This window comes from Anolis sagrei, chromosome 4, assembly GCF_037176765.1.
Source record: "Anolis sagrei isolate rAnoSag1 chromosome 4, rAnoSag1.mat, whole genome shotgun sequence".
In the NCBI taxonomy this organism is placed as follows: domain Eukaryota; kingdom Metazoa; phylum Chordata; class Lepidosauria; order Squamata; family Dactyloidae; genus Anolis; species Anolis sagrei.
Window position 1 is genome coordinate 64,560,505 of NC_090024.1, and position 17,457 is coordinate 64,577,961.

General features: G+C 41.8%; 1 protein-coding gene across 1 annotated transcript in view; it reads left to right on the forward strand.

The window, feature by feature from the left end:
• MTCL1 (microtubule crosslinking factor 1) overlaps positions 1-17,457 on the forward strand; it is a 132,392-nt gene that overhangs the window by 68,155 nt on the left and 46,780 nt on the right. Inside the window, 2 exon segments of the mRNA XM_067467464.1 lie at positions 3,763-3,822; positions 15,995-17,311. Coding sequence (XP_067323565.1) covers positions 3,763-3,822; positions 15,995-17,311 — 1,377 coding nt within the window.

Consider the following 17,457-nt stretch of genomic DNA (forward strand, 5'->3'; position numbering starts at 1 on the left):
TCCTGAAATATAGTCAAAGCTGTTGGCAATATGCTAAAAATAGGTATTGTCATTCCCCAAAATGGCATTTTTAAGGATAAAAATGTAACAAGTGTCTAGCATCTCTTCTAGCAGAACAGGGAAGAGCTGTCAGATCCTTACCTTGTTGAAAAGGGCTTGATTTTAGAAAGCAGGAGGTGGAAGAGACTATAGATGACATTAAAGAGAGGTGCCTTGTGTTCCCACCTGTAGGATGGCAGCCGTAAAAGCTGCAGAGAAGTCATGGCAGCTGTAACTATGTAAAATATGAAATACAAAGGAGAGTGAGCTTTTAAGAGAGAGAGGACCTGAGAGACAAGGATAGGGAAGCCTATGGAGAGAACTTGGACCCAAAAAGTATTCTTAGGGCCCTTCCACACAGCCCTATATCCCAGAATATCAAGGCAGAAATTCCCACAATGTCTGCTTTGAACTGGGTTATCTGAGTCCACACTCCGATAACGTGGGATTTTCTGCCTTGATATTCTGGGGTTTAAGGCTGTGTGGAAGGGCCCTGATTACCTGAAGCCTCTGAATAAAACCCTCCATTATCTGATTTGAACTGGGAGGAATGGGTAAGAGGAGCCAGGAGAGGGCTATGGAAGGTATTGACTCTCTGATACTTGCAAAGCTGTCCTCCACCCTTAGTTGGAGACAGGCTAGGTGAGCCACCAACCCTGTCACTGTTGACCCACAGCTGTTAGACATCTTCAGAAGCTGCATAGTTTCAAGGTTGTCTGGCAGCAGAGAGACTATCAATTAAATTATTCATTGTCTGTTGTAGAAAGAAATGGTTTAACTCAAAAAATTCTCTATCCCATGCTTTTAACCAGCAAGTCAGATGCCAACCTCTGAAAAAGAGTGTGCTGGAAATTGTATCAACCAATAAATTGTAAAAACAAATGTCCTTAACCACAGGCTATTAAAGGTTAATATATATCCCGGACAAAGATTTTATTTGTTGTTATTTGCCATTGAATCAGCCTTGACTTAGTGTATTCCTATAACTGAGAGACCTCCAAGAGCTCCAGTCATCAAATGTCCTGCTCAGGGCTTACAAACTCAGCACTATAGCTTCCTTTATTGAATCAATCCATCTGTGATGCAATTCCCTCTTTTCCTATTGCTTTCCACTTTAATGTTTTATGTTTCTCTCATTGAGTCATGCAGTCTCATAGTATGTGGAAAATAAAATACTGTATTCTCAGTTTAGTCATTTTGGTTTCTAGTGACTATTTGAGCATGATTTACTCTGTGGGCCTGTTTATTTTGTGTGTTTGGGAGTTTGTGGTGTCCATATAACTTCATATATAACACTTCCGGATCTTGCCTAGTGACTTCATGGCTACCATTCCATATCCTGTTGTAGCCACACTACAGAATTATTGCAATTTGACACCACTTTAACTGCCATGACCCAATTCTGGGATTTGTACTTTGTTGTGGCACCAATGCTCACTTAGAGAGAAGGCTAAATATATTACAAACCTATAAACCCAAGAATTCTATAGCATTGTGCCATAATAGCAGTTAACGTGGTACCAAACTGCTATAATTCAGAAGTCTGGCTCCAACTCTTCCTTAGATTTTCTGACATTGTATTTTGATTAATGACTGAGCCAAGATATGGACCATCTTTATCTTGCCTATCTTGACTCAGAAACTTCAAAATGATAAAGGATTGTGCCTCATATTAAACAAAGCATAATATTTACTGTGCTTTATCTATGACAGCCAAGAAGTATATGAATGGTCACTCTAGAATAAATCTCAGCTGTGGCCTACATAGGATTTAATATTACAGTAGTACAATATTATGTTCCTAAATAGCACAGTACAATTGAGAGAAGGCTTCACTTAGATCAGTGTTGGCACATAGAAGCAATAACAAATCACAGTAATCTTACAAGCAGATTAAAATTCTGAACACGCAAAAGCCAAAAATAAATTGTAGAGTATCTTCAGCATATGTTACTGAATATGAGTGAATGAACTGTAAATAGCTATGGTGTTCTGGACACAGGTAAAAGGGGATTAATTATAATCTTCTGCATTCGTGCAGCTAAAGTAATCCCAGTTCAACAGACTGAAATACATTTAATTTTAAACTAGTTTTTTGGGTGGGACCTTTTAAAATTCAGTATTTTATTGTTTCTTTATTCATATGTATATTTATATGATTCTGTCAATCATAGAATCATTCAATCCGATAGCTAAATGCCTAAGAAAAACCATACTGGTGCACAAAAATAGACTGCTTACCATGCAGTTTGACACGTCTTCTTAGCCATAATCCCATTGGGTTCAATGAGAGTTATCCAAGTTAATCATTGAAAGCAGCCTCTCTTATTTTGGGGCCCTCCAGATGTTTTAGACCACAATACACACAATCTCTGACCATTGCTGGGGCTAATGGATCTTCCATCCAGAACATCTGAATTGCAGAATGTTGGTGTATGTTCACTATATTGTTGAAACCTGTTAATCTTTTTGAGGACCTACGATACATTATGCTTTCATTTTAATAGTTCCCATTCTTATTGTAAAACTAATGATACAAAAATATTCTGAAGTTTTAGAGAAAAAGAGTTAAAAACAAGTATTCAAATGTATGCAATATATTTTTGCATGTTTAACCCACATGCATTTATTACTTTGGCAACATAGTGTACAAAAATAACATATAAACATGTTCTATTTGGCTATGTATGAAATTTATAAATATAAAATAAGCAAACAAGATTGTGAATATAAAGACAAAACTGTGAACAGTTGCGCCCAAAAGTACTCAAGCATATATTTCTTGTTTTTATAATTTAAGGACTTTATATGTGGATATTAAATATGTTATTGGTTTTAATGTTGATATATTGTATTTTATATATGGTAAAGACTATTGTGTACTTTGTAAGCCACCCCAAGTCCCTATGGGAGATGATGGTGGGGTATAAATAAAAGATTGTTGTTGGTGTTGTTGTTGTTGTCATCATTATAGTGTTTAATTCCATGTTAATCGTATATTGTTACAAGCAATGAGGGGCTCCAGCATTCCCCAAGAACATATTTTATTGAAGCCTTTTCCCCTACAGTCACCAAAGTTTCTATTGGGAAAAGAATAAATATCCTAGAGAAAGAATTCTTATTTTTTTAGACTTCTTCTGCAAGCTTTAACAACTCTATGCAGCACCCATGCAAAATTGTTCTTATGCTCTACAATAGCATTCTCCTACCTACAATTCCTGTTGTGTATTGGACAACCATTTTATGTTATCCATAGTTAGTATCTACTGTGCTGATGAGAGCTGCAGTTCAAAACATTTGGGAACTACGGGAAAGTCTGGTTCATGATACCATCTCAATTCGGTCTTTGACCTCCCTTCTCAATTATTTTTATTTGAGAAATTGATCTGGTCCTTCTTAACATATGGTTCAACATATTATTTTAGGTAGAGCCCCTAATATGCAGCACATAGACTTTCTTCTTAATGTCATTAGAATTAAAAATATTAGTTATTTTTACTGGTAAGTGAACAAACACTAACACTAGCTCTCACCGCTTTGAGTCCCCCCAGGGGTGAGAAAGGCGGTATATAAATACTGTAAATAAATAAATAATAAATACAATGTCACAACACTATTACTTTTCAGTGCATTCACTTGGATTACTTTGAAGACTTCTTCATAACCCTTACCAATTTGTGTGCTGTTTTTTTATTAATGAACTATTAATTCTTTATTTTTCAGAGCTCCTTGAAGAGAAGAGGCAGCAGGGATATTCATAAAGAAAAGAAGGCATTTGCTCAGGTACTGTCTGTCTCCAAGCATTTGGACATAGTCCAGTATTACACAGACACTGAGAGGGTAAATTAATGTCCTTAATTAGTAAGACACTTCAGATGTTAGTTGTGATGCTAAAATGTTAGTTACTTAGAATTTTATATTTGATAAACTACATGTCTTTTGCGTTTTAAAATCTCCTTGGCCATGTATGTAGGCAAGAGCAGAAACCTTCCTTATGAAAAAATAAAACAAACCTTTTTTGAGAATATTTGGAACAGGTAGAGCTTAGGGACATTAACTAAATATATCCTTTGTGCCAAGACTTTTGTGTTAATGAGCACCTTGGCACCAAATGCAGTTGACACACTGAAACAACACTTAATGTGTTATTCTCTCAGAGGCATTGTTTTTGAAATGAACAGCATGTGATCACAGCATGTTAAAGAGATTTCTAAATCTGATTTGTGGTTGCATATTACTTGATTTCACCATATGTTGACTTTGGTTTTTTAAGTGTGATTTCCTCCAGGAAAAAAATTGTTTGGATTCCCTCCCCCCACCCCTGGTCTTTATAATGTGATTGGCCCCCTTATCCCTGTTTTTATACGAGTAATTGCTAAATAGATTAGGTATGTGGGTTGGAGTTCCACTCTGAGAAGGTTTGTTGGAAGCTTTTACAGCATAAACCACATATCTTCAGGACAGGTATCCGCAGTTTTATTTATACACTTCAGCAAATATATGTCCTTTGTAAACATTTTCTACGTCCTCTAGCATGATTCTGTTGTATTCTTGGACTAGAAGTCTCCCATTTCAATAGGGTTCACTAGTATCTGAGATCATACTGTTTAAAATGATGCCTGATCCTCTTTACCATAATTGGGTTCTTTAATATTATACATACTATAACAATAGAGATAGGGAGGTGTATAGTACCATACCTGAGTAACTATGGCTAGAAGCTTCCTAGGATATGATCAGATGCTACTTTTTAATGGTAGAAATGTGGGTAAGGAATGGGTTGCATAGAATTCCTACTTACTTCATTACAATTTATTTGTATGTTGGTAAAATTTAAGTCTGGCCAGGCTCCTGGAAAATTACCCATTTCATCAGCTGCATGAAGTGGTCTGAGAAAGCTGACAAGAGTGAGAAATGTCACCAGATTACCAAGATGGGGGAAAAAACCATAATGACTTAAAGTCCGCATTGCAGCCAACAATGAAAATCTATTGCAACATTGTAAATAACAGAAATACCAGATGGTTAGCATTCACAAATAAAGATAGATATCCTGTTGCGTTTTGCCATGGGGGGGGGGGGGTTAAGCATGCCCTTCATTTGACATTGGAGAGTTAGTGTGGCATTGTAGCTTGAGTATTGGAGTAGGGTCCTGGGAGACCAGTGTTTGAAACTCAGCCATACAAAATCACTGGATGATGCTGGTCATGTTGTATTCTCTTGGCCTTAGAGAAGGGCAATGGTAAATTGTCTTTTGATAATTTTTGCCTTGAAAAGATCATGATGGGGTTACCATTAGTCATAGGTAATGACAGAATACTTTTCACTGATGTGCAACACAGGTGACAAATTGTGGTATTCTACATATTGTTGAACTTCAGTTTTCACCAGCATTCACCATGGGCTATACAGAGAGTGGTGATGAAAGTCCAAAATCATCTGGTAGATTACAAGTTGTCCACTATAGCTTTTCAAAATATCCTGTACATGGGCTGTAGTGCACTGGAGGCTGAAACTAGCAGTAAACATAGGACTAAACTAGAGTGAGCAAACTGTGGCCATGGACCATATACAGTCCCCCCCAGGCTCGGTTGTAGCCACCAGTACTTCTGCCAGAGCCCTGAATTATATCATACACCCACCTACATTTTATTACTAGCTCATACACATGTTTTACAGTGGTCATGGTTAACTTAAGTCTCGTTTAGTTCAGTATATCTGGTCTTAGATGAGAGAAAGCCTAGCATCATTAATTGTACATTAATTGAAGTTAGATTGCATGCACTTTTCAGGAGACACTCTATCCTGTTTTCAGGACCTACTGAACATAATTTACTTCAGATCTTCTACATATTTATGGACTTCACTTCTGATTGTTGTATATGCTGTCCTTAGCTGATGTGAGTTTTATAGCATTAATATTTGGGAGTTGCTGATGAAAGCACTGGGATGCGGGGGGGAGGAGAGCTTTGAAGGAGAAAACACAGTCTCCACCATCCCTCTTTCCTTTAGAAAAAAGCCTCTATGATTTTTTATTTTTATTTTTTTGCTCTTTGACAGGGAATTCTCATCCATTTGAGGAGGAACAATATCTGGATCCAACCCTGTGTTTCTGTATACAAATTTGCAGATAACTTAGTTCCTTAGAGTGTTCATAGTGTTTAAGTTCACAAATATTAGAAGCATTGGTCTTTTTTTAATGGATTTCAGTATGATGAAAAGTAAAACATCATTAGATGTTCCTTTTCTGCATTTAGTTATATTGAAAAAAATAAGTTTCTGTTCAGCAGAGTTGCAGAATGGAGCTTCTTGGAAAATGCCAAGCAGCAGTCAGGACACAAAGAAAACTTTTTCTTCAGCGCAAGGTAGGAAGGTTGGCACTAGCCCGGTTTCCTGGGCACCAGCTATGCTGTCATTTCATCCAGTTACAATCCAGTAAGGGCATAGCCACATTCTGCCTGGCCAAGATCACCGAGGAGGTGATAACAGAAGATTTGACTCTCATCCCCTTTCTCTTTTGGGGTGTTCTTATTGGTCCAATATGTTGATATACGGTTTGGAATGTGATTAAGCTCTCATCTCAGACTCATCATAGCTTTTGCACTGCAAGCCTATTTTTTATATTAAGTGCTTTTTTAATCAAGCAGGCTTATTAGTTTCCAATCCATATTTCTTTAAAAGAAAACGCTTCAAAATAAAGAGTTGATACATTGTCAACAGCATGTGCATAGCCTTTGTGTAAATGATGCATTCATTATGGAGCAATTGGAAGGTGGGCTAGTGTGGTCTCATTCATATGTTGATTGTATGCAGGTATGTTGTCTGAACAATCATATAGAAAGAACAATCTAAGCTAAAAAATAAATGAGCAGAGGATGTAATAACTACTGGATTCCACAGCTAATGGGTGTTTTAGGTATCTAGGCAATAAAAAGTCATGGCAACTATATGTCCCTTTAGGACCTGGTTCTAATTATTGATTTATCTTGTAAGAAATTAGCTACTTTTAAATATTAATGTAGCCAGTGCATGAGACTTTTGTTTGCATATTTTGCATTATTGGTCTATTATTTTTCTGCTGCTTAGCATTTAATAGATCTGATTTGCTAGCAGAGCTGGCTTCTATGTGCTTAATTAGCATGTCACTTGATAATGAATGTATGTTTTTTTTTAATATTTGATTATAAACCCCATTCAACATTGAAGATGCCAGACACAAAGAATGAATGTTAGAAAATATATATAATAGTAAATTGCACTTACCAAGCTATCAACTAGGTTGTCATATGGCAGCTATAATTGTAATTAAACTGAGATGTATGCTACTGAACATGTTTTGATTCTGTTAATGGATATTGCCATGTAGGTTTTGGTCATATGTTTCCCTTAGTGCATGTTTTTCCCTCTTTTAAATCCCCCCCTTCATCTTCTCCCTAGACTTCTGCCTCACAAACACATTGTTATGTGCCATTTTTGTAATAATTCAAAATACTAGATTATCCAACATTTTTGTTCATGTAAGACATTATCTTTGGGCTTTAATATTATCCTCAAAGGGGCTTTGTTAAGATTGTTCTGTTAAAGTACAATCCTTGCTGACATAGGTAGGGAATCTGAATGACCTTTAGCAGTACATCTTTCATATACTTGCTAGTCTGGGTTATAGTATGCAGAGGGGAAAATTGAACTCTGCTACCCTTTTCAACTTGAATCTATGTATTAGGGTGTTTCCAGACAGCGCCAAAATGCGGGTCTTAAAAGTGGGGCCGAAAATCCCGGGACTTCACAGCAGTTTCAAAACATACCTGTTTGTACTGTGAAATTGTCCCCCATCGTCCTCACACCTTCCTTTGAAGTGGATCAAGATGGAGGGCAGATGGGGGCCATATGGAGGAAGTTTTTTTTTTTAAAAAAAAAAACAACACCCCATTATGCCCTGGACCTCATGTGCACACATGCAAATATCTTAATGTAAACACATGCAGATTTCTTATCTCTCTCTTTATCCAATTGTTAATTTAAGCTCTGTTTAATATTATAAAGTTTAAGGGAAAGAATTTCAGAGAGCATGTGTTAAAAGGGTGCACTTAAAACCCGATTGTGCCCCAAAAATGCACATCTATTCACATGACTGTATATCCCTGCAGTCATGCAAAACACGTACTTCCCTTCCTTTCCCCGCTCATATGGACTGTATCAGCACACATGCACATTTTAAAAACCCAGAACAGCTGATCAGCTGATTGTCAAAACATGGAGCCACGGGCATAAGGAAAGCACAAGTGGAAAGCAATTAGAACTTTTCACCTGATTCTGCCCGCACTTTGGCGAAATGTTATTTAGCTGCCACCTTCCTTAAACATGGTTACTTCAGGGTTTTTAGCCATGTGCAGAAGGGCCCTTAATGGAAAAAAATTAAAGCACTGACCACTTTTGTCCTTTTTGAATGGCTGAGCAAGAAAATGGCAGTGCCGAGAGAAAGAGGAAATGGGTGCGACTTCTAGGCTCTCCCATGATAATCATAGTAGTCTTCGCTCCCCCTCCTGCAATCCACATTTTGAAAGAGTAACTGAACACTTAATATAGTTAAAAGGTTTAATCCTTCATGTTATTTGTCATCTTTGAATTTTGTTTTCTATTTCATTGAACTTCTATTATTGCATTATCTGGATAGCTATTTCACAATAGCACTAGCCTTATAGTTCTTGGACATCATTCTGCTATCTATGTAGATTGCTTGTTTAATGCATTTTAATGCTATGCATATATTATTTGTCTTCCCAATGCATATGGCTGTACATGTTTGGTCTCATATACTGAAGAAGTACTATTAAGATTATGTGCATGTGTTTGTTCTTATTCATATATTTTCCCTTGATTTTTTAAAAATATTTTTCCTTTTAAAAAACCCATTAATGAACAAATCTGCATAAAGTGAAAAAAGGATAGAAAGCTATTTACATAATGGAGTGTTCTAACAAAAGTAGTCTTCATAGTCTATTTTGTCAGCAATTTCTGATGAATCTGGCTCTTCTTTTTGTATTTTTTAAATATGATTTTCCTGAGAAAAATGCTCTCCTGGGGTAGTATCTCAAAAAAAAATCTAATGAAAGATAATAGAAGCAAATGGTTCCTGAAATAAAATATTAAGGAAATGTTTGTCAGTTTGAAACTTAGACTTGGCTTTCATTTCTGTTTAATCCCCACTAGAATTTCATGCCAATGAGATAAGCTTTTTAAATAAGACATGTTATTTTTCACCACAGGGCCTACTGTATACTATTTTATTTCGTAGTAGATAGATAGATGTTTATATTAATATTAACTCTGGGGATATATACATTTGCTTTGAAGTAGAATGATGTATTCTTTCATTCTGTTCCCTGTGAAACCAACATGCCTTATATGTTAGTACTGCATTATATTAATAAAGTGTCACAGAATGTTATGCAGATCTAAAGCGCCTTCAGCTAGTTTGGAAAATAACCAAATTCATGCACATATGTATGTATGTATGTATGTGTGTGTGTGTGTGTGTGTATATATATATTGTGTGTGTGTGTTCATTTTTATCTCTGTTTTCTCCTAATTGGACTCAGTGGCTAACAGCATATCTAAAAACTATATGAAGTCATTAATAAAAACATAAATATAAGAATAGTTATTTAAAAAGTGATTTAACAATTAAACAAGTCCTTTTTGGAAGATGGTGGTGGGGTGTAAATAAAGTTGTTGTTGTTGTTGTTATTTACAAAGTTAAAACATTAAAACTAATCAAAACCCTGCTGCCATGTTTTATATGTCTCCAAACCCCTTTCTCAGAGAAGCAACTTCAACTGTGGTTGAAGTTATCAAAAGCTGCCAAGACATCCAGCAGAAAGAACAGGGCCAAATTTCACCTACCCTGCTTTCTCCGCAGGTCATCCACCTAAGCTACCAAAGCTGACTTTGTCCCATTACAAGACAGAACTTGATTTAGATACCTTTGAGTAGCTATGGATAGGCCTTTGTTCATGATCAAAGATTGTTACATAGTGACTTGTTTACCATTAATGAGGAAAGTGTGTAGAATTGTGATCCTGCTTACCAGTTAAATCTGTTATTTTGACTAATTTATTTATTATTTATTTATTTATTTAGTACACTTGTATACCGCTAATATCTCAGCCTGTGCGGCGACTCATTGCGGTTTACAACATATTTAAAAATACAATATTCACTTTAAAAATATAAAATAAAATATAAAAATACATACATATACATACATAGTATTGGGCCACCAATACAGACCGGAACATCTCATAGTTAAAGTCGTAATCCAATTCGTTATCCTTGATTGTTAGTCCATGATCAAAACATCATCACATCGGAATTAGTTGAAAACTTGCTCGAACATCCAAGTTTTCAGTTTTTTCCGAAATGCCATTAGCGAGGTGGCTGATCTTATTTCAGTAGGGAGGGCATTCCAAAGCCGGGGGGCCACCACAGAAAAGGCCCTATCTCTCGTTCCTGCAAGCCGCACTTGTGAAGCAGGCGGGATGGAGAGAAGGGCTTCTCCTGAAGATCTTAGGGTCCTGGTGGGCTGATAGGCCGAGATACGTTCGGATAGGTATGTAGGGCCAGAACCGTTTAGGGCTTTAAAGGTCAAAGCCAGCACTTTGAATTGGGCTCGGTAGCTAATCGGTAGCCAGTGGAGCTGGTACAGCAGAGGAGTTGTATGCTCCCTGCGCCCTGCTCCTGTTAATACCATGGCTGCCGCCCGTTGGACTAATTGGAGCTTCCGGGCCGTCTTCAAAGGCAACCCCACGTAGAGAGCGTTGCAGTAGTCAAGGCGGGATGTAACCAGAGCGTGGACTACCGTGGCCAAGTCAGACTTCCCAAGGTACGGTCGCAGTTGGCGCACGAGTCTTAACTGTGCGAATGCTCCCCTGGTCACCGCCGAAACCTGGGGATCCAGGCTCAGCGATGAGTCCAGGATCACACCCAAACTGCGAACCTGTGTCTTCAGGGGGAGTGCGACCCCGTCTAACACAGGCTGTAACCCTATACCCTGTTCGGCCCTGCGACTGACCAGGAGTACCTCTGTCTTGTCTGGATTCAATTTCAATTTGTTCGCCCCCATCCAGACCGTCACAGCGGCCAAGCACCGGTTCAGGACCTCGACAGCCTCCTTAGTAGCGGGTGGGAAGGAGTGACAGAGCTGGACATCATCTGCATACAGATGACACCGCACCCCGAAACTCCGGATGATCTCGCCCAGCGGCTTCATGTAGATGTTAAACAACATGGGGGACAGTATTGAACCCTGAGGAACCCCACAAAACAAAGGTTGTGGGGTAGAACAGGAGTCCCCCAGTAACACCTTCTGAGACCGACCCTCGAGGAATGACCGGAGCCACTGCAGAGCAGTACCTCCGAGACCCATTCTCGCGAGGCGTCCCAGAAGGATACCGTGGTCGACGGTATCGAAGGCCGCTGAGAGGTCGAGTAGCACCAACAGGGACACACTCCCCCTGTCGAGCTCCCGACGGAGATCATCCACTAAGGCGACCAAGGCTGTCTCGGTACCGTGTCCCGGCCTAAAGCCAGACTGTGTCGGGTCTAGATAATCCGTGTCTACCAAGAATGCCTGGAGTTGTGAGGCCACCACATGTTCCATGACTTTGCCCAAAAAGGGAAGATTGGAAACAGGCCGATAGTTTACCAATTGAGTGGGGTCCAGTGATGGTTTCTTCAACAGCGGTTTTATCACAGCTTGCTTTAAGCTGGCTGGAAAAATGCCTTCCCGAAGGGAGGCATTAACCACCACCTTAACCCACTCGGCCAATCCCCCTCTGGCCTCCTTTAGAAGCCAGGATGGGCAGGGGTCTAGGATGCATGTGGTAGCTCTCATTCCTCCAAGCACCTTGTCCACATCCTCGGTTTGAACCAATTGAAATGAATCCATCAAAATCGGACAAGCAGATGCTCGTGTTACATCCTCAGAGACTGCCGTTAATATGGTGTCCAGTCCAGAGCGGATCAAAGCGACTTTGTCTGTAAAGAACCGAGCAAAAGCTTCACAGCGAGCTGCCGCGTCATCAGGGCACCCATCCTGAATGGTGGGTTTTAAAAGGCCTCTGACAACTCGGAACAGTTCAGCCGGACGGTTCTTTGCAGACGCAATAGTGGCCGCAAGGAAAGTTTTCTTTGCGGCTCTTATTGCCGCGGCATATGACCTTAAAAAGGACACAAACCGTGTTCGGTTTGGCTCGCTCGGATCCGAACGCCACACGCTCTCTAGTTCCCTCTTCTTTCGCTTCAACACCGCCAGCTCCTCAGTAAACCAAGGAGCTGGTTTAGTTCGGCTACTTGAGAGGGGACGTTCTGGAGCGATCGTGTCTATTGCCCTGGTCATCTCCCCATTCCAGAGAGCGACCAGGGCATCAACAGGATCACCAACCGAGATGGCGGGGAAATCCCCAAGAGCCATCAGGAATCCTTCCGGATCCATAAGCCTCCTGGGGCGGACCAATTTAATAGGTCCTCCACCTCTGCGGAGGTTAGGGGGCGCAGTAAGTCTAAAACTGACCAGGTGGTGGTCGGTCCATGGCAACGGAGAGATGGATAACTCCTCAACACCGCCACCTTCCTCCCATCCCTGGCAGAAAACCAAGTCCAATGTATGTCCAGCACTGTGGGTGGGGCCAGATACTTGTTGGGACAGACCCATGGTCGCCATGGTAGACATGAAGTCCTGAGCCGCTCCCGTTAGGGCAGCCTCGGCGTGGACGTTGAAGTCCCCCAGCACAAGCAGCCGTTGGGACTCCAATGCCAGGTCCGAGACTACCCCCGCTAGCTCAGGTAGGGAGACTGTAGTGCAGCGAGGTGGACGGTACACTAGCAGAATCCCTAATCTGTCCCGGTCACCCACCCTCAGGTGGACGCATTCAAAATTTGTTGACTGCGGGATGGGGGTCCTGGTCAGAGAAATGGAATCTCTATAGACTACTGCAACCCCGCCTCCCCGCCCTCCGGATCTCGGTTGATGCTGCACAGAGAACCCGGGTGGACAAAGCTGGGTCAAGTTTACACCTCCAGCTTCGTCCAGCCAGGTCTCTGTGATGCACGCCAGATCTGCCCGTTCATCCAGGATTAAATCCTGGATGAAAGTTGTTTTACCATTGACAGATCTGGCGTTCAACAGCACCACTTTCAATCCTGAGGGACCGCCATCCTGGTTACACCTACTTACCGTATCAGGAGACCGATTTGGGATTACTAATGTTGTTCCACGTTCCCTAGGCCGAATTAAAGGTCTCCTTTTCCCGTATCTCCCCTTCCCCACCACGACTTCTATGGGGGCTCCTCGGTTAACGGAAGCCTCTCCCTCCTCCATGACGCATTTGATACTTATAATAATAAACCAAGGATCATTGCGGTTTGCATGCCATGTTACAGTTTCAGTTTGCCATAGCTTTGCCTTCCAAGTGGTCTTCGGTCCTGTTAGGCTGTATTCGAGTTCCCTCGTGCTATTCCATTTCCTCTTACCCACATATGCAATTAGCAACCAAATTAACAGATGCCAAGAAGTAGATGGTGGCATGAGTAGTAATTGTTAAGCACAGTCAGGGCAGGGTTAAGCTGTTGAAATACAGATGGAAACTTATTTCAGCACAACACAGTAGAACAACAAATAAATGCGATGGCTTAAATTAACCCAAGGTGTTAACTAAAGTGCGTCATGGAGGCCTGATTCAACACTAGCTGTATCAATCGAATTAAAGTGCTATAGTTGGTTAAGTGCACAAAGAAGTAGTTTAAAGTGCTAATGGCATAAAGTGCAAGATCACAACAATTAATAAAATACACGATGTAACCAACTGGTCATGGAATCCAGATTAGTTAGCAACCATCAGGAACGGTCAGTACAAATTAAGATGGTCAACATAGACTACAATAATAGTCAATAAAAGCAGAGGTAATTGGCACCGTCAAGAATGATTAGCACACTCAAAAATAGATAGCAAGGTTAAGAAAGATTAAGGTGCTAAAGCTCATATAAAATAATAGTCCACTGATGTAATAGGTTAAGGTGCTGATAGTATAAATGCTAGTAACCCACAAAATTGGAGACAATGAGATGCCGGAAGATGGCAATAATTAAACCAAAACAAGGATGGCCCACACGGTTTTCCGGATTTGGTGGGTTGCCCGGCGAGATGATAAAAACTCGAGCAATGGTGGCGGATTACTCCCAGAGGGATGGAGGAGCTGGGGCGCTGGAAAACGGCAGATCAGCGAACCGGCGCAATGAAGAACTCCCTCGAACGCCAGGCCGGACGTCCTTAATTGTTGGGCCGGAGCCGGAGCCGGAACGCCGGGCTGATGACCGAGCACCGGGTGGGTGACAGGAAGGGACGACCAAGTGTCCGGCAGAGCCGGGGCCAACGCGTCGGGCCACGGCAGGCAGCAAGCACACGGGAGACCGGCGCGCCAGAGATCGATGCGCCGGAGGCCCAACCAAGCGCCAAGTCGAACGGCAGCAACTGGGGCCGCGAAGGGTTGGCGGGGCAGGCGCGCCAAGGACCACAGCAACAGTTCCACAACGGGGGCCCTGCAGGACACCAGGCCAGAGGCACTAGCGGCCGATGGAATCGAGGCCAAACGCCGGCTGGGGTTATTGAAGGGTCGCGTCAATTGCCGCGGTAGCAGCACCGGCTGGGCAGGGGGCTACTCACCCTTCACAGCTCCCTGAGAAGGGGAAGGCTCCCACCGTGGCCTTAGCTACGATGATGGTGGTGGCAGTGTCAGCAGCAATGGCGGCAGCAGCTCTCACCCGGTTGCTTGTCCCCTCCCGGGGGCAGCTCTGCCGCGGCCCAATCGGATGGCAGAGTGGCGGTAAAGGCCCAGCTGGAACACGCGGCGCTCGCGGCGGCGGCCTCAGAGGCGGCTTTGGCAACAGCACAGGCCCTGACACGTCCCTCCTCAGCACTCTGAGGAGGGGATGGACTCTGGCAGCAATTTCGCTGCGGCAAGGGCGACCGCAGCAGCGGCAACAGCAGCGGTCTGTCTGTCTATCTCCTCTCGGTCTCCAGCACTGAGTTCTCAAGAAGTAGCTACACAAATAGATGTCAAAGGAGCAACTTCGTAGGAGTAGCTCCAAGCACTGAGTTCTCCAGAAGCAGCTACACCAATAGATATCGAAGGAGCAACTTCGCAGGAGTAGCTCCAAGCACTGAGTTCTCAAGTTCTCAAGAAGCAGGCAGGATGATAGTAAGGTGCAGCTGGGAGGCAGAGGTTTTAAAGCCTCCTTTCCTGGCTTGCTTATCTCACCAGTGTGGAGGCGAGGCAGCCAGGACGCCGACCCTCTCCTGTTCTTGCAGGCCGAATGATAGTAAGATGCAGCTGGGAGGCAGAGGTTTTAAAGCCTCCTTTCCTGGCTTGCTTATCTCTCCAGTGTGGAGGCGAGGCAGCCAGGACGCCGATCCTCTCCTGTTCTTGCAGGCCGAATGATAGTAAGATGCAGCTGGGAGGCAGAGGTTTTAAAGCCTCCTTTCCTGGCTTGCTTATCTCTCCAGTGTGGAGGCGAGGCAGCCAGGACGCCGACCCTCTCCTGTTCTTGCAGGCCGAATGATTAGAAAATCTAATGTGTATAGATTTTTATGTAAAGGTTTATCAAGTTATAAACCCTGAAATAGCTGAATGTTTTTAACAAACATTTTACTTTTTAAATGAAGAAAAAATGTGCAGCCTTTGAAATATTAGTATTGAAGTAAATATTTTTCAGTTAATCAATGACAACAATAATTTTATAAATATGTAACCATCAATGCATTCATTGAATCATCTCTGTGTGCTTTTCTCTTTCTCTGTATATAGTTCATGTTTTCCTGCACTACAGATTCAGACAGTATGTTTATCTTCAATGCAATTTCCTCTTTTTAATTTGATTTGGGGCTTGTTTTATTGGCAGGAAGACAGTGCTGATTTGAAGTGCCAGCTTCAGTTTGCCAAAGAAGAAGCAGCACTGATGCGTAAGAAAATGGCCAAGCTCGGCAGGGAAAAGGATGAACTGGAACAAGAACTCCAAAAATACAAAACCATCTATGGAGATGTGGAAAGCCCTCTCCCCGTTGGGGAGGCCGGAGGACCACCCAGCACAAGAGAAGCTGAATTAAAACTTCGTTTGAAACTGGTAGAAGAGGAAGCCAACATTTTGGGTAGAAAGTTAGTGGAGCTAGAGGTGGAAAATAGAGGTATTAAGGCTGAGATGGAGGATATGAGGTGTCAGTATGAGAGAGTATGTCTCAGTCAGGACCATGTTTCAAGCATTCCTACCTCGCCTTATGGTGACTCTGTAGAGTCAGCTGCAGAACTACGCCGCCATTTGCAATTTGTAGAAGAAGAAGCTGAACTATTGAGGAGATCGATTGCTGAGATTGAAGATCATAACAAGCAGTTAACAAATGAATTGAACAAATTCAAGTTTGAACCTGGGCAAGAGGCCAGCTGGCTGGATGAAACTGCATCCAAGTCTAATGGCTCTTTACAAGAAGAGCTGAAATCAGCCCGGATGCAAATCAATGAACTTAGTGGGAAGGTGATGAAACTCCAGTATGAGAATCGAGTGTTAATGTCCAATGTGCAGCGTTATGATCTTGCCTCTCACCTAGGATTGCGAACATCAAGCTCCAGGGAGAGTGATGCCGAGAGTGACATAGGGAAAAAAGAAGGTGACAACGAAGAAGGCCGTCTACCTCAACCAAAGAGAGAAGGACCCATTGGGGGTGAGAGTGATTCTGAAGAAGTCTATGAAAAGACATCAGGTTTTGGGAGTGGGAAGCCATCAGAAGTGAGTGATCTTGCTTCTGCTGAACTGACAAGGTCCAAAGAAGATGCAGATTTTCTGGTGAGCATTAGACGTGAAGCTGAAAGGCTTGAAAGAGCTGTGGACCGTCTCATTGTTGATACAGATAGTTTACTATATGAAGCAAAGGTGCTCATAACCAGCAGTGTTTCCTCTGAGAAAGTGTTTGAAAAAGATGAGGGGAAAAAGGAGAGTAAGAATGAACCAGAACTTTTGGACACCATCAATTCAAGAATGAAAAGTTTCCAGAAAGAACTGCAAACATTTTTGGAGAAGGTTGACAATGTGAGGAAAGAGCGGATTGATGATCTTTCCCCTCTCCCTCACCTTACAGAGTCTTCCAGTTTTCTGTCCACCATGACATCCATATCCCGAGACTCACCCATTGGTAATCAGGGAAAAGAACTAATCACAGATTTACAGGTAAGGAGTCTTTTTATTTCTCTTCATATTTCTCTTTACTTTTTCTTGCATCTTAATTTTATCATAGTTGTTTGGTTATTATTTCCAAATATAAGTTATAAAACATTTTGTAGGGATTTTTTATCTCTGCTACTTTGGTACATAAG